The sequence below is a fragment of the Abramis brama genome (genome assembly GCF_963993115.1).
Source record: "Abramis brama genome assembly, chromosome: 13".
Classification (NCBI taxonomy): Eukaryota; Metazoa; Chordata; class Actinopteri; order Cypriniformes; family Leuciscidae; genus Abramis; species Abramis brama.
In genome coordinates this window covers 5190718-5209523 of record NC_139975.1, presented here as the reverse complement: position 1 = coordinate 5209523, position 18806 = coordinate 5190718, and the positions used below count along the sequence as shown (strand labels likewise).

At 35.2% G+C, this 18806-nt stretch overlaps 2 protein-coding genes across 4 annotated transcripts in view; both read left to right on the top strand.

Moving 5' to 3' along the window:
* Nucleotides 1-18806, top strand: part of LOC311095147 (protocadherin alpha-C2-like) — a gene marked incomplete at its 5' end in the record, with an annotated part of 196375 nt that overhangs the window by 76776 nt on the left and 100793 nt on the right. For 2 of the 3 annotated variants that reach the window (XM_084133532.1, XM_084133524.1), the window contains one exon: nt 17613-17624. The exons of the other annotated variant lie outside the window; for it this stretch is intronic. In XM_084133532.1, the coding sequence (XP_083989658.1) occupies nt 17613-17624 (12 nt within the window). The remainder of the gene's footprint in view (nt 1-17612; nt 17625-18806) is intronic. 3 annotated transcript variants of the gene reach the window in all.
* LOC311095182 (protocadherin gamma-A11-like) lies at nt 240-3124 on the top strand. Its single transcript, XM_084133581.1, has one exon. It carries the CDS (start codon nt 428-430, stop codon nt 1442-1444), a length of 1017 nt encoding a protein of 338 aa, XP_083989707.1. The 5' UTR covers nt 240-427; the 3' UTR covers nt 1445-3124.

Below are 18806 nucleotides of genomic sequence, written 5' to 3'. Positions count from 1 at the left end.
TATTGGCCAGTAGCTGGCGGTAGAGGTTCGTGATATGGTATATTGAGAACAGAAGAATAAGAGAGTCTGAAAAATAAATGCAATCATGAGATTTATTAAGAATAGTGGGTTATATAATAGGGTATAGGAGTATTTAGTTCATTATTTTCACACTCCATCACAGTAGGTGGCGGTATGCACCTTTAAAGTTGGTTCACAAACCGAAGAAGAAGAAGAGAGTCTGAAGCGTTGCACCAGAACTTTGCTATCTGCGCTGTTCTATTTTGCTTCTATTATTTTTCATTAAAGAAGTCCATATTTAAGAATGCCTTTCATTCCTTCTTACTAAGGATATAGCAAGAAGTTTTATGGTCAGTGCTTATCTTTGTTATGGGTCCAAATTGTATGTGAGTGGACATCTTTAAACGCCGTTTTAATATCCTGCAAAATGCAACAAAGTGTGCGTTCGTCATGGCGCCTCATTCTTACATTCATGACATTGGGAATGCTTTTTTGGAGAGGAATCTGCGCACAAGTACGATATTCTCTTTCCGAGGAGCAAAAAGATGGTGCTGTGATCGGAAACCTTGCGAAGGATTTAGGTCTCGATCCCAGAACGTTAAAGGAGAGAGGATTTCAAATCGTTTCAACCTCAGGCGACTCGCTGTTCACGCTGAATCAGAATGACGGGATTTTAAGTGTAAATGGAAAAATAGGCCTAGATCGCGAGGTGGTTTGCGAGAGAAGCAGCTCGTGCATCATCGACCTAAAAATTGCGCTGGAAAACCCGTTAGAGATTCACTACGTGTCGATTGAAATCGTGGACGTTAATGATCATGCCCCGACATTCCCGGAGAAAGAAAAACGCTTGGAAATATCGGAATCTGCCCTACCTGGAGCTCGGTATCAGTTACAGGCGGCGCGCGATCCCGATGACGGCACGAACTCTGTTCAACAATATGAACTCGGTCATAATGATAATTTCCTCATAGAGGTTGAAGATCGCGGAGAAGATCTAAAAATGCCCTTTTTAATTCTTCAAAAGCCTTTGGATAGAGAAACCAGTCGGAGACACAAGGTGCATCTTATTGCTCTTGATGGAGGGCGACCCCCAAAGTCTGGAACAATGGAGATAATAGTTGACGTTTTGGATATTAATGACAATATGCCGGTTTTCACACAGGAAGTTTACTCTGTAACGCTTAAAGAAAATGTGCCTGTAGGCACAACTGTAATACAGGTTAATGCCACTGACATGGATGATGGTCCAAATGGAGAAGTGTTTTATTCATTTGGAAAGGATATAGACAGTAGGATAATACAACTTTTTGATTTAAACTCCAGTACTGGGGAAATAATTGTGATTGGCTTGATAGATTTCGAAGAGATGAATAACTTTGAAATAGATATCCAAGCATCAGATAAAGGACCTGTTCCTCTCACATCAGATAAGAGTATTACATAAAAAATTATTGATGTGAATGACAATGTGCCTGAGATAGAAGTGACATCGTTTTCAAGCGCAGTGCGTGAAGACTCTAAAATTGGAACCGCTGTGGCTTTGATCAGCGTCAGTGATTTGGACTCTGGTGTAAATGGGAAGGTGTTGTGCTACATTACTGAAGACATACCTTTCAGATTAACGGCATCATCCCAAGATAACATTTACACACTGGTAACAGCCTCATCTCTTGATAGAGAAACTGTACCTCACTATGACATCACAATAGTAGCCAAAGATGCTGGGCAGCCACCTCTGTCTTCGGTTAAAACTATAACTGTGCAGGTATCAGATGTAAATGACAATAGTCCAGTATTTTCTCTTTCGTCCTATGCTTTTTATGTGATGGAAAACAATACTCCAGGGAAATCTTTGTTTTCTGTGTCTGCTTCTGATCGGGATGTGGATGAAAATGCTGTTGTGAACTACAACATATGGAGAAACTCTGGAGATGAAAACAAATATGCATCTTTCATTAATATTCACTCTGAAAATGGAGAGATTTATGCACTAAAAAGTTTTGATTTTGAAACTGTTAGAACTTTCCAGTTTCATGTGCTCGCTACAGACTCTGGAAGTCCGTCTCTGAGCAGTAACGTGACAGTGAACGTGTTTATTCGGGATCAGAACGACAACGTTCCAGTGATCTTATATCCAGTCAGCGCTAACGGTTCTGCTGAGGGTGTGGAAGAGATTCCCCGGAATGTGAACGCAGGTCATTTGGTGACTAAAGTCAGAGCCTATGACGCAGATATAGGATACAACGGCTGGTTATTGTTTTCACTGCAGGAAGTTAGTGACCACAGTCCCTTTAGTTTGAACCGCTATACAGGACAGATAAGAACCCTTCGCTCATTCACAGAAACAGACGAGGCCCAGCATAAACTGCTCATACTGGTCAAAGACAATGGGCACATTTCATTCTCAGCAACAGCGACTGTGATTGTCAAAGTTGTGGAGCCCAAAGAGGCTTTTGCAGCTTCTGATGTTAAACACGCAGTAAAAGACGAGGAGGAAAACGACGTGACATTTTATCTGATCATCACTTTGGGCTCGGTTTCAGTGCTTTTTGTCATCAGCATCATCGTGTTGATTGTAATGCAGTGCTCTAAATCTACAGACTATTCGTCCAAGTATTTACAGGACACAAATTACGACGGGCCTCTGTGTCACAGCGTCCAGTACAGATCTGGAGACAAAGTGTACATTTTAGTTGGACCCAGAATGAGTATCAGTTCTACAATAGCGGCAGGCAGTAATAGGAATACTCTAGTGATACCAAATCGCAGGAGGAGAGATTCTAGATAGGTAAAATTGAGATTATCTCAAAAATTGTGGTCTGTGATGGCTTTTGTGTTTCTTTACTTTGTGTTAGGCCACCTTACTGTCCTCTTATCACCCTGTTACACACAGTCTGATCCATGCAAAATAAACATCTGCAATAGTTTTTCTTGTCATGGAAAGAGATTCCAATCTCTAATATAAAAGGCAGAAGGATTTTGAACCTATATAATATGAGATTATGAGAGTTTTAGAACCCGAGGATTGAACACATGTATGCATTCCTTTATGTGTTATCTATCTATCTATCTATCTATCTATCTATCTATCTATCGATATATCGATATATAGATATAGATGTATACAGTATATAAACATATATTCCTGATGTTTTTTGCAAAAAATACATTACCTAATTCTATACATTACCTAGGCATTCTATAGAATGCCGGATTACACACTTTGCCGGTAACATATATATATATATATATATATATATATATATATATATATATATACACACACACACTACGGTCAAAAGTTTTAGATCGGTAAGATTTTTAATGTTTTTAAGAAAAGTATCTTCTGCTCACCAAGGCTGCATTTATTTGATTAAAAAATACAAACAAAAACAGTCTATATTGTGAAATATTATTGCAATTTAAAACAGCTGTTTTCTATGTGAATATATAGTTAAGTGTAATTTATTCCTGTGATCAAAGCTGAATTTTCATCATCATTACTCCAGTCTTCAGTGCACATGATCCTTCAGAAATCATTCTAATATGATGATTTGATGCTCAAGAAACATTTATGATTATTATCAATGTTTAAAACACTTTTTTACATTTTTATTTCATGATGCTATGATGTATAGAAAGTTCAAAAGAACAGCATTTATCTGAAATCTAAAGCTTTTGTAACATTAAACACTACCCTTCAAAAGTTTGGGGTCAGTAAGAATTTTAATTTTATTTTTGGGGGAAAGAAATAAAATAAATCAATACTTTTATTCATCAAGGATGAGTTAAACTGATCAAAAGTTACAGTAAAGACATGTATGATGTTAGAAAATATTCTATTTTAAATAAATGCTGTTCTTTTGAACTTTCTATTCATCAAATAATTTTGAAAAAAAATTGTACACGACTGTTTTCAACATTGAAAATAATAATGAATGTTTTTTGAGCATAAAATCAGCATATTAGAATGATTTCTGAAGGATCACACACACACACACACACACACACACACACACACACACACACACACACACACACACACACTTTGTTCCTGGCTTCAGCTGCATTTGTTACTGTTGTTTATCTTTTGACTCTCACAATCACATGCTTGCAGATGTGATGACAAATGTAGTCATTGACATTCTATCACACTGAACATTCTGATTCCCATTCATTCTCTGTCTGGTATTCATAGCAATACACCCGTTACCCTGAGAAAAGGGGAGTAGAATAAACTGCATTGGGAACTATGAAAAGGAAATGGACACAGACGGAGATAGAGAGATAAACAGCATGGCATATATTTGTTGGTCAGCTTGCTGAGTTTTAAGAGAATTGGGTTTAGATTAAATTGATTTAGATGGAGAAGTTGATGCTGTAATAGAGTCAGCAGATGGTGTCAACAGATTCAGCCCCCTGTGAAGAGGACACACAGAGTCATGTGTGTGATTGTGGGAGGCAGTCTCGTTTGCGTGTTCTCTCGGTGTGGGTTGTGCTGTCGTGCGTGTCTGGGGTTTAGCGGATTGTCAATACTCTGCCTGTTTCTGTGTAAATAAACGTCATATTAATGAGGTTGCTCTTATTATGGTAACATTCAGATGACTGGATTGTTTTGAGAGTGTGTGTGTTTATGTGGAGAGCACCTCAGGCTGTTACTCAAGCATATTTTAGTCCATCAGGCAGACAGGATTGGCCTTATTCCACACTGAACACAGCGTTTCCCCACGCACAGTGCTTTCATCTTTAATCTCCGTTATTTTCCTTTGCTATCTTTCCTCAGTCGCCTTATTCCTCATTTCATGTGGAGTTGTAGTCTATCTATCTATCTATCTATCTATCTATCTATCTATCTATCTATCTATCTATCTATCTATCTATCTATCTATCTGTCTATCTGTCTATCTGTCTTTCTATCTATCATCTGTCTATCCATCATCTATATGTCATTCTATCTTAAAAGTACATCCTGTTGCCTTATGAAAAATAGTTTTTACCCTGTAATTTTCCAGTTACACTTTTGCATTTCTTTGTATCATTACTAATATTGTAGAATTATTTTTGATGAATTAGTCAAATGTCTTGCATGTTTAAGTCGCTTTGGAGAAAACATTTGGCAATTTGTCTCAATTTCTTTTTAAATAGAATGTTGTGATGAGGTTTTTAGTTGCTTTCTGTGTGGATGATGAAATCCACAGTCCTGCTGTGCAGAGAACACTGAGCTGCATGTCCAGTCGGGTATTGCAGAGATCAGCAGAATATTGAGTGTGGTCCAGCAAACACACACACACTCACTGATCATAGACCAATCCAGCAAGGGTACTGCTCAGCAGCTCATTAGATTTCTGCAGCATCCACTTTTAGAAATGTCTTTGTTCAGTGTCTGAATAAAACCCTTGGATTTTATAACAGTATAAGTCTATTCAGTCGATCTCTGTTTTTCAAACATTCAGATTTAAAATAAATGCTGATTTTTCAAAGGTTTGGCATTCGAGCTGTACAATATAACTGTGAAATTAATTTCACAATATTACATTTCATAAACATGTTCATTTTCTAAAATAATCTTTGTCATACAATTCTCCTTTTTTTACCCACCCCAGTTGCTATGGTAACAGCAGAGATAGAACTCTATCTTTGTTTACTGATCCCAGTTGCATTGGAAACATCTTAGTATTTAAAGTGAACAGTTTTATAGTTTGTTTATTTGTCTGTTTGATGCACATTCCATTTGGTGTGGTTTTATTTGGATCTAGGGTTTGGTGTTGAGTTCTGCTCTGCTTAATGCATATTCCTGGTCGTATTGTGAACAATTCATTAATGCAAGAAAAACCTGTAAAGGATATGGTATATGCCTACATTGATACATTTTGCTGTGTTGCTTTGACTGTATACATATATATTTCTTTATAAATGAACCAGCATTTGTTCACTGTGATAGGTGTATATTTTGGAGTTTTTAATGTAGAATGATTATTACTTAAGAACCACATTAATTATGAAAGCTCGACCAGGTTTGAGATGGCATTTTACTCTCAGTGGCAGAACTGGATGCAGGGTAATTTTAATATATGTGTAGTAGAAGGTCAGGTCTGTGCACTGACGTGTGTTGTTATAGCTCTGACTGAAGAAAGCATCACAAATCAAAAGTTGTTTATTTTCTGGAAATGGTATTTGTCGGCTGTAGACACTTCTGCTGCAAATACAAGCTGCAAGATGGCAGAGAATGAGAATGGATGTACTTACCCTTACAAAAAAAAAGTATACTTCAAGTTCATTTTATGAAGTATACTTGAGTAATGTTCAAGTATATTTTTAAGTATACTTTATGTAGTAAGTATACTAATGTACTAGTAGTAAACTTGTAAGTGTACTATTTTAATACCGCTTGGGACTAAATTGGCCCACTTGAAGTATATAAAAGTATATGTTTAAGTGTACTATAAGTGTAACAGTAGTAAACTTTAAGTGCACAACTAGTTCATAATTATGATTCTCATTTGTACTGCAAGTGAACTTATGAGTATACTAGTAGTTTACTATTTTAATACTTGTAGCAACTTTGAAGTATACTCTCAGTAAACTACTAGTTTAGTAGTTTTATACTACAAGTTTTCTTTAAGTGAACTTAACATCATACTTATAGTTTACCATTTATATATTATTTTTACTCTTTTAGTGTACTCTCAGTAAACTACTAGTTTAGTAGTTTTATTCTACAAGTTTTCTTCAAGTGAACTTAACATTATACTTATAGTTTACTATTTATATACAAATTTTGCAGTTGCAGTAGGCCTATACTGCTATGTTCAAATGTTATTTTTTATACTTGAAAAATACCTTTAACTCTACTTTAATTTAAAAAAAACATTTTATTAGCTTCATGCATCCTTTTTATCAACACTTGAATGTCAGTAAGTTTCATAAAGAAAGGCAACATTTTAAACAAAATAGTTGAGAAAATCACATTTTTGTCAAAGACTACGCCTTGATCAGATCCAGAACGATGATCAAAACACAGGTGGAGTAAATCGAGTCCAACACCTCCAAAGCTTCGCAGTCGTTTTCTCTTCATGGGTTAGGCCTACGCTTCATTTCATTTGGAAACATTAAGCAGTTTTGATTTATAAGCTGTTTAATGTTTGATATCACATTATTTTACATTTGAGTGAGCAATCTTCTATCACTTGTTTCAGCTTCTTCTCCTGTGTTTTGATCCGGAGAATCTGTACTAGAAGATGTGTCATAGCGCTCCCTACCGTATACCAGTGAAAACATGGATAGCTGGAAAATTCAGTCAATGGTGGGGAAAAGTTTAATTAAAGTAAATATGTACACTACCAGTGGACTAGCCTACACAAAAATTCAGATACGCAGAATTAGAAACATATCTGTTTTATATCAATATTTTAATCAATATTTTCAAACAAAGTTTCATAAAACTGTATATGAAAAACGATGTAAAAAAGGTATATTTAATAGGCTACTCAATCAAAAGAGTTAACACAACTACAAGCCAAGTATACTTTGAATAATTAAAATTTTAAGTATATCTCCATCAAAAGATTGAGTACAAGTATAGGCCAAATATACTTGGACTTTTCTCTCAGTATAAGTCAAGTACACTTAAGTATAATTAAGTATATTTTTGAGAAGTATATAAAATGTAGACTGAAAGTATGCTTTCTTCTTTTTAGTTGAAAAGAAGTATAATAGAACACTTGAATAAACTTATTTTCCATGCTTATTTTATTTACTCTATATTAAGCTATTCCACCCGAAAGTTTGTTACTATATAAAGCTGAACATGTTAGTTTATAAGACGGTGTGTAATATTATGTTTTTAAAAAAGTATTTAATAAGCTACTCAATCAAAATAGTAAACACAAGTACAAGCCAAGAATACTTAGAATACTTAATTATACTTTTAAGTATATCTCGATCAACAAGTATAGGCTAAATATACTTAGACTTTTCTGTCAGTATAAGTCAAGTATACTTAAGTGCAATTTGAATTATATTTCTGAGAAGTACATAAAGTATATTTCTGAGAAGTATATAAAAAGTAGACTGAAAGTATACTTTCTTATTTTTAGTTTAAAAGAAGTATACTAATAGAACACTTGAATAAACTTATTTTTCGTAAGGGTAGCTTTGAGGCAACTGCAACGTACTGGTTAGTAGAGCAGGAAATGTACTATATACAAAGCCTGAGCAGAAAAAGCAAAACTGTGGCAACAAAGGCATAACATTACGTGCAGGCCGGGCAGTTCTGTGAATGCACGTGTGTGAGAGAAGGTCAGGTCCATTCTGCAGTGGTTCAGTACTTTAGTGGGTCACATCAGTTCTGCTTTTGGTTCATGCGGTTATAAGTAGCTCTGTCCTCTATATCTCAGTATGCAGCTCTCTCTCTCTCTCTCTCTCTCTCTCTCTCTCTCTCTCTCTCTCTCTCTCTATCTCTCTCTCTTTTATATAATCTTTGACTTTAAGTCTGTGCTAATCTTCTAAACTCTCTGTCTCCTAATAGTCATAGAAACTGTCATGTCAGCTTAAGAAGTGTTCAGTTTAATGGTGTTACTGTGAATATTATTATGGGATGCTTTGGTCTATAATGTCTGTCTTTGTTCATTTATTTGCATACGTTATATAGTATATTCTTCGAAAACTATTGTTTTTTTCTGTAAGAGTGTTTATCAGAATATTTTTATATGTCTATCAACTATCTATCTATCTATCTATACATGAATTAAATAATGTCAATAATGATGTGCACGTATAAATCATTTATAATAAAATGCGGCAAAATTAAAATGGTCAATTTTGATTTCATGGTGACTTTTTTTGCAGTTGCAAAAAACAACAACATTGCAGCTGATATCACTTCTGGTCTATTCGTTCTATTCGTACATTGTATTGTGGGATTAAAAAAAAAAAAATGTGTGCAGTGTGCTCTCATTTTATACACATTTATGAAAAATGTTGTAGTTCATCCAGATATTGAATACATATAGAGATAGCATAATCAAAATCACATCCCGTTTACAGTATAGGTCTACATACTATGTACTGCAGAAAGAGAATGGCATGCTATTCCAAACATAGCCTGATGATTGCAACATTTCTTAGGCTGAAAGGAAAGCTGTGTGGGGGATGTGGGTGGAGTCAGGGATATGAGCACTATTTTTAGAAGGTCTTTATCTTGTATTCCAGACAATAAATGTAGGATTTTTACACACACACACACACACACACAAAAACTTGAGAAACAAAATGCCTTAAAATACTAAATCTGGTGTAAAAAAATAAAAAAAAATAAAAAAAAGTTATCAGAATGAAGTGAACGTTTAAGACAAGAAGAAAAAAATCTATCAGTGGTGTAAATTTAAACTTAATTCAAAGGGAAAACGAGATTGTTTTTTGTTGCTCCATGGGCAGATTTTTAACATCTTTTTTAACATATTTTTACATAACCTCATAATCTTTAACATAATCTCACTTTTTGATAAATTAATTTAAAAAAATGCGATAAACTAAACTCTTAAAAAATAATGTGTCTTGATTTAACTTTTTTTTTTTTTATATTGTAATAGAAAACAAAAATACTAAGTATTATAAAAGTACTAAGAAAACAAAACGATTTTTTTGCAGTGTGTGTATTATAATATTTAACTTAAAACTAAATTGGGGTAAAACACGCTGCAGGGAACAGCGTGTCTCTCATGGTATTCATGTTTCTAGGCGTATTTATAGATGGTCTCTGGAGTCTTTAGCTGTTAGGTCATATCTCCCTTGTGGCCTCTGCACCGCTGTGCATTCTGGGTGATATTTAGTCACATGAGAAATAATATATATATATATATATATATCATTTTTTTTTTTTTTTGACTTCTAGCTTCTCCTGAAGACTCAATTTGAAAGAACTCTTAATGCCAAAAAGATTCTATATAAGAAATGTCTTAAATGACTGCATAATACTTTCATGTTTAATGTTTTTTTTTTACTAGTGATAAAGTATGTTTATAAGCTGTTTAATTACATTTTTTACAAAATGTATTTAATTATTTAACTAATTCCATAATAGGATCCCATGCTGGGAAAGGTTCTATGTGAAGTGCCGAACAGAACCCTTTACGATTCTATATAGAATATTTTCTTCTAAGAGTGTGCCGTTTAGTAGTTCATTATTGGTTGAGATGCAATGTTGCAAATGTTCAGCAGTATTTTTTATTTTATTTTTGGTAACCAGAAAATACATTTTAATGTTATCTTTTTAAGCTCAGTGATGCATTTTGATCTTTTCAGCATGATAGTGAGAGAAAGGCTTGACGTAAAAGCATGGAGGAGGAGTAAGAACAGTGACTCATCTCCACTGTGTGTGTGTGTGTTAAGACTAAGAGCAGGTTCATATATGTGTGTGTGTGTGTGTGTGTGTGTCTGTACTGCAGAGACAGCAGCCATTTTGAAAATATTCATAGAACAATAAGAGTTTCTTTTATTTAAAGGAGGAGATGGCAACCTCATCAGTCTGTCTATTTTTTTTTTTTTTTTTTTTTTTTTTTTTTTAAGAAACACCAAATATAGTTCACTGACAATGCCACGCCAAACATGTTGAAGATTAGCGGACAGGCAGTCAATTTATTATGAGACAAGCTGTTTCCACACAAAAGCATTTTATTCAGTATATTGAACCATCTCCCACATTCACTTCCATTCAAACAGGATCCCGCCTTTATTTATTTATTTATTTATTTATGTATTTATTTATTTATTTAAAGATAACCTTGAATGTTGCCCTGAATGAGGGGCTTTGGAGCAAATACCCCAAGAAACAACATTGATTCTCTGCATGCTTCATGTGATTTGTCTGCTTGTGAACATGTATGTGCATGCATGAGTGCTAACACCTAGATTTAGATGCGTACTGTGAATTCTTAAAGCAAAACAAAACAAAACACAATGAAGGTGGAGAGAAAGCGAGAGTGGTTAATATTATCCCAATAAAATAACAAGCCAAATGTCCAGCAATAATTGACTCGCCAAAGCCATTTTACTCTCATTTGGTGCTTGTCCAGTGTTATACTTAGATGCTGCATGCAGCTGAAAAAAAAAAAAATGGCTGCCAGTACTGATCTTCACAGTGCTGTTTGTGTGGTCATGGGTATACTAATGTGTGTATGTACTGTATGATAGTGTGCTTTATGAGTGGCAAAGACATTTGGACAGTGACTCACACTTACACTTCAAATACAGGCCTGTGAGAGAGAGAGTGATTTTAGCAGCAGAGACATCAGGGCATGTCTCATCCATGTTACATGCACTCATAGATCATTGTGTTCATCTCACATTGTGTACAAACTGAGCATTGAAAAATGCATACCGCATTGGGATTTATCTAAAAAAGAAATGTGTATAAACATGCATGGCTTTTATTAGTGTATTTTTAGGATTCCAGTGGCCAAGTGATACAATGAACATAATGATTACGGCAGTGAATGTTTTATTTAATAATGAACTACATGTTTGGTTATTATTTGGAGGACACATGCATTTATGCACAGGCTCTGGTATGTATAGTTTTATAGGTAACACTTTACAATATGGTCTTATTTGTTAACATTATAATGAAACCTTATTGTAAAGTGTTACATTTTATAAATATATAATATATATATATATATATATATATATATATAAAAACTTTTGTTTTTTATAATATCTAAAAAAAAGGAAAAAAAGACTTTTGTTTATTTGAAATATGACAAATCTTCTGTGAAGGCATAATTACAGGGTGAAATCTATGCAATGTTCTATACACAGGTTTACAATACATATAAATCTGACAATCTGCTCCGTAGTTTTCCAGCCAGTGTTTCTGTTATTTTAATTTCAGCAGAGCGAATTTTCCAGTGAGAGTTGTTCTTTTGGGGATCGTCACATCAGAGTCCAAAGAAGCTTTTAATGTCGCTGTGAATTTGAGAGCGTGTTTGAGTCCGAACAGCATCCTTGCATCCCTCACACATGAACACACACACACACACACAGAGACATTTGCCTGGAAGATGTAGGCCAGCACGATGTGAATAATTTAGTCTGTTCACTGACTGCAGCTTAAATATGGCTGAATTCTCTCTCTTTTTCTCTCTCTCCCTCCTTTTTTTAAAAAGAGGGTTTGTTTGGATAACCTTGCAAGCTGCATGGTGCATCTTTTTAATTATTTAGTAGAATTCCTAATTTAGTATAATTGTTCTGTTTGTTTTGCATTTAATAGCTATTCTATAAATAAGAGGCAGAATACATATCCACAAATCTGTTTGTATAATGTATTTATGATGCGGCTATAGCCTATGTCTTTTATTTATTGGCTGACTATTTCTACATTTACTATGTTTAATTTTGGTTAATAAAATACATTATTTGTTTAAATTTTAAAAGGCTGTCTCATATGCAGACTATATGCAGTCCTGATGGAATTTAATGACTGTTTTTGTGATTTTTGGACTTAATTAGTGTGATTTTTTTTGGAATTCTACTGTATGAATTTTAAACGTGGTAAACTGGGTTAAACACACACTGTAAAAAAAAATTACATCCCCAAGTCAAAAATTTCAAGTGACCGATAACATCAAAATTTTTCAATTAGTCTGACGTATTATTTCTCATTGAGCCAATGTTAACAGACTATTGCAACAAGAATTTCACTTGGGCCAATTGAAAAATTTAGATGTTATCGGTCACTTTAAATTTTTGATTTGGGAGGGTTAGAAATTTTTTACAGTGCAGCTTACTGGTCACTGAAGCTATCATCAGAATTAGCCAAAATTGAAAAATAAATGAACACAAAATGGATAACATGCACAGCTTTGCGAATTATAGTGTTTTAATTCTGCAGAGCTGTGGTTTTGTCTGTATTGGCCTGGTTATACATTATACTTTTCATCATTATAGCTCCATATTTCCTGGTTGTTTCTAGTTTTGATGGTTGGTGGTTGGCATGCAGGTGCATGGAATTAGCATGGTTTTTCTGTGTGTGTGTCTGCTGCTCTCTAGACACGTGTGTGTGTGTGTGTGTGTGTGTGTGTGTGTGTGTGTGTGTGTGTGTGTGTGTGTGTGTGTGTGTGTGTGTGTGTGTGTGTTCATTAGACCTGATAGTGATTCCAGCCACATCCTTCTGCAGCTGCTCCCTCTGAAAGAGAGCTGTGTGTGTCAGCCGTGAAAGACATTCAGATTAGCTTAGGTTCTGAATCAGTGTCAGGTTTGCATTTGTCCATTATCTTCATCCTTTTTCACTTTGCTTCATTCCATTTTCAATTTATCTCTTTCTGCTGTTCCTTTATTTTTTACTGTGAATCAGTTAAAATCTCATTTCATTCTCATTTCTGCTGTTTACTAGACACCTTTTGAAATCTGAATCTGAACATCGTTTTTACATGAACGCCTAATAAAGTGATCGGTTAATGTGTTTGTTTGTGTCATAAGCTTCAAATCAGATTTGATCTTTTGACCTGTACACACTGTATGCATAGAGTTTTCCACTGTTAAGATGCATGAGAGCTTAAAGCAATACTTGTGCAACAATGTTGTCATGCACCACTTCACAGACCATGAGTGGAAGGAGAATCATTTATAGTCATTTATGACACTGTAATAACAACAATAACAACAACAACAGCTTGTTCCATGCATCATACGTCATTAGGCCATTTCTACATGATTGCACGTTTGTAAAACTTTTCAGTTTTCAATCCAATAAAGTGTCAACATGTCCTAATGAACACATTACAAACGGATTATAAGCTATTGTTCTCATTGCAATATTCAGTGTGGTGATCTAAACTAGCTCTACTCTCCTATTATGTGTGTGTTACCCCTTACACTAACCCTATACCCCTAAAACTACCCATCGCAGAAAACTTTCTGCATTTTTACATTTTAAAAAATCATAATTTAGCCTGATTCATGAGCTGTTTCCCTCATGGTGACCAAAAAAATGTCCCCACGAGGCAATGTCTGAAATCCTTGTGGGGACATTTTTTTGATTTTGTCCTCATAACGTAGGGTTTACCTGAACCACACACACACACACACCTGTAACCGCACATCAGTCAAATTCTGTATGCACCAATTATTTGTTCATATAATGTTTAATCGAATGTTTATCTTTTCTGGAAGAGTTGTTTAGTGTGATTAAGTTATTTAAACAAAATGTAATTTTGTCATTTATTTAATATTTGTGCAACATTTTGTCCTAAATGACACTGCATACTTCTCTCTCTATATTCCCTAATAATTATCATATACATACAGATGATAAACCTATAATGGCTTATTATGTGTATGTGTTTGATGGTACTTGCATTGACATTGCCAGTGTGTTTGATGGTCAGTGACCTTTACTAAAGTTAATCAGAGCCTTGACTGTAAATGTGGGCTTGTAGCTGAGGTTGACAGTGTGATTAAGTCATTGTCCTGCCTGTGGATTCAGCAGGATGTGATGAAATATTATTTTCTCTATGATCAATCTTGAGTGCAAGAGCTATGAAAGAGGTTTTGTTCTGTGCGTTAATTTTATTTTAAGCTCACTGATCAGGTCCGAAGACCCTTGGGGGATCTGTGAAAATTATTTATAAAAATGTATTACATTTTCAGGGCATTTTTAATTTTTATAAATGTGATCCTGGACCACAAAACCAGTCACATGGGTCATTTTTTGGGTCATTTGCTGAATAAATAAGCTTTCCATTGATGTATGGTTTGTTATGATAGGACAATATTTGGCCGAGATACGACTATTGAAAATCTGGAATCTGAGGGTGCAAAAAAAAATCGAAACATTGAGAAAATCTCCTTTAAAGTTGTCCATTTATGTTGGCGATTGTGCAGCATTCACTCACAAAAATAAATGTTTTATATATTTACGGTAGGAAATTTACAAAATATCTTCATGGAACATGATCTTTACTTAATATCCTAATGATTTTTGGCAGAAAAGAAAAATCGATCATTTTAACCCATGCAATGTATTGTTGGCTAATGCCACAAAGATACCCATGTGACATGTGACTGGTTTTGTGATCCAGGGTCACAAATGTACATTCACTGATTACCTGTTAGGTCTGTAAATGTGTAAAATATTTCTAGTTTAATATGTCTCACATTGATTATAGTTTATTTGTGCTTTCTGTTAAACAACTGTGAACTGCATTATACACTGTAGCAATGTTATTTTAAGCATCATCAAGAAGACAGAAGAGCGTTTCATTCATTCTGTCAGTGTAATAATGAACACTGACAAATCGTGTTTAGAGTGCTTGATCTGTCATCAGGGAAGATGCAAGTTAGCTGTGACCTTGCGCCCTTCACAATCACTCTGTCACATGTGGTGAGTGTCGATATTTTCATAATCACTTTGAAGAGAGTCTTTCTGGCTGTGTCTGGAGCATGCATTGTGTAGCTCAGGTGTTTTGCTGTTAATCTGGTCGAACACGCTTGCCGTTGTCCCTGTGGTGTTGATGCGTGCTTTTGGATTAGACCTGTCAGCATAACCAGGGAGACTACGAGCTTTCTAATGGGATTACAGAGGGAAGTCATCAGCTTTACAGTGGTCTGAACGGGGAGAGAACTTTACCCAGCATGCAAAAAACCCTGCCATTCACATACAGGAGTACATACAGCATACACACATATACAGAGTCCTCCAGGAGCCACTAAATTCTGTGCAATCAACACTCATTCACTTACTCACTCTGTTCCCACTGCCTAATTTGGTTCTCACACACTTCTTTTATCTATTTTTTCTTCACACTCTCGCTCTACGTTTTAATCCCTATTTAATTTCCCTTTATCTTACATTAATTCACTCCCTAACTAACCCAATTCTTTCATGCCACTGTTCTTTTTTTTCCTCCTCCTTGTGACTGTTGCCTGCTACCTCTATTTCTCTTCTCCTTTTGCGTTTTTTTCACGGTTTTCTTTCATCACGCTGCTAATCATGTGTATGTGTCTCATTGGCCTTGGATGTTCCGTTATCTTTATATTCATAGTTTGACTGAGAGGCACAGGCATCAATATATGATGATGCATTTGCTTTTTCTCCTTTTTTGGGGGGAAGTCACTGGCAAGGATTATTGTTAATGCGTATTCTGTATTTTGGAAAATTGCACCAATGGGTTTAAAGGGATAGTTCACCCAAAAATGAAAATCAGCCTATGATTTACTCACCCTCAAGCCATCCTAGGTGTATATGACATTCTTCTTTCAGACGAATACAATCAGAGTTATATTAAAAAATGTCCTGGCTGTTACAAGCTTTATAATGGCAGTGAATGGGCGTTCTTGTTTTGAAGTCCATCAAAGTGCATCTATCCATCATAAAAGTCCTCCACTCTGGGGGGTTAATAAAGGTCTTCTGAAGTGAAGCAATGTGTTTGTGTAAGAAAAATATCCAAAATGTAAAACTTTATCAGCTAAAATAACTAGCTTCCGACAGACGGCCGTACGCATTGATTTATGGTGAAATAGTGACCCTTGACCTTACGGAAGCGCAGAGGATAGAGCAAAACAAAACACCAGTCACGAATTAGAAGTCTAAAACGACAATTTTTAAAGAGAAATGTTGGAAGAGCTTGAGTCTGTTTGTTTGAACCGCGAGAGGAGTCGAAGCTTACGCTACTCCTACATCCTACATCATACATCGTCAAGTGTTACTCTTGTGGCCTAAGTCGACTTGCGTAGGCCGTCTGCCGGAAGCTAGTTATTTTAGTCGATAAAGTTTTAAATATGGATATTTTTTTTACACCAACGCATCGCTTCACTTCAGAAGGCCTTTATTAACCCCTCAGAGCCGTGTGGAGGACTTTTATCATGGATATGATGCACTTGGATGGACTTTTAAAATATACAGCCATTCACTGCCATTATAAAGCTTTGAAGAGCCAGGACATATTTTAATATAACTCCGATTATATTTGTCTGAAAGAAGAATGTCATATACACCTAGGAGGGCTTGAGGGTGAGTAAATCATGGGGTCATTTTCTTTTTTGGGTGAACTATCCCTTTAAGGTTGCAAACTTTTTGCAAATACATTTGCTTTGACTTTCTTAAGAAGTCTTTCCATCTGAAATATATATGTTTGTCTCAAAGTATCTGCTATACTTCTGAGATAAAGTACCAAAGGCATATTTAGAGGCCCATGAATTTACTCTGTTGTGTAAATGACAAAAAAACATAGAAGAATTGATATTTGATCTAAAACCATGGTAAGTGGATGGTGGCCGTGTTGTTTGACTTTGGCCTCCTGAAAGATTAAAGCAGAATATTTCCATAACAAACTGGTTGCTGTCTTACATTTCAGAGTTTAAGCTTGTAGTTCTAATCCATATTTAGTAAAACTATATATTGTTTAATTTCCTTAAACAATTGTTGTCTTTTTACATATAGGTCTCCATCACAGAAACATTGAGTCTCAGCACAGCTGGGCATCTGACCAGATTTGTTTTGATTTTGAAAATGGGTGCACTGCAAGATATTGTTTTAACAGAAGTGAAGGACTAATCTGCTCTTCTTTCTCTTCTCTTTTTTTATCATGCTCTCCCTGCATTTGCTGCATTCCCAGAGCACACTCAAGGTAAGACCATGATTTTAGATTTAAAGTGGTTTTAAAAGTCTCATGCATTATCAAGGGCTTCAGATTCTAATTCTTCAAAAGGTGTTTTGGAAGAATTAAAATCTGAAGCCCTTGATAATGCATGAGACCAAGTGGAATGATTAAGTTTTGATGAGGAGAGTGAAAGATGATGTTAAGCTTGTGTGTGTGTGTGTGTGTGTGTGTGTGTGTGAGAGAGAGAGAGAGAGAGAGAGAGAGAGAGAGAGAGAGAGAGAGAGAGAGAGAGAGAGAGAGAGAGAGAGAGTTGAATATAGAATACAACTTTTGGAACACTGGGTTCTGTTTTTGTCCCCTTGAAATGCGTTCTTGCTGATGTCATTCTGCAGTATCCCAGCACACAAGCCTACACATTTATCCATTCTCTCACACACATTAACCTTTGCACAGAAATGTACACATATGCATTCACACACAGTCCATCCACAGTCATGCATAAAACATACAACACAGAGGATAAACATAAATTATATTTTTTGTGTGTGAATAATTACGGTAAGTCGCAGTTGTACAGAACGGGTGGATTATATTCTCTGTGCGAGTTTTGCAGGTTAATGGGTTATAGAGAAAATGGGGTCATAGGTATGTCGCAACAGCAGGTCAATAGATTATTACCATATTTTTTTGGTTTACTTATTTGCCTATTCGCTATAGTTTGGCGACACACACACACACACACACACACACACACACACACACACACACACACAAACACACACACAGAGAGAGAGAGAGAGAGACACACATAAACAACATTAGTTAACTACTTTAGTTAACATGAACTAAGAATAAACATATGGCATTTATTAATCTTAGTTAATGTTAATTTCACCATTTACTAGTACATTATTAAAATCAAAAGTTTTATTTATTGTCATTAGGTAATGCACTGTGAATTAACATGAACATACAATGAATGACAAAGATTAAAAAATACTGTAACAGATGTATTACTCATTGTTAGTTGATAGTTCATGTTAGTTATTACATTAACTAATGTTAACAAATGAGACCATATTGTAAAGTGTTACCGTATGTTCTTATCTAGATGGTAAATATGTATGTTGTGACTGTGTGTGTGTGTGATTACAAATGGATTGCGTGAAATCATTCCTAAATTTGAAAATGAATGAGTACAACACACAA

Bases quoted from the DNA above. Each gene is read 5' to 3' on its own strand.
- LOC311095182 (XM_084133581.1), top strand. From the start codon at position 428: ATGCAACAAAGTGTGCGTTCGTCATGGCGCCTCATTCTTACATTCATG.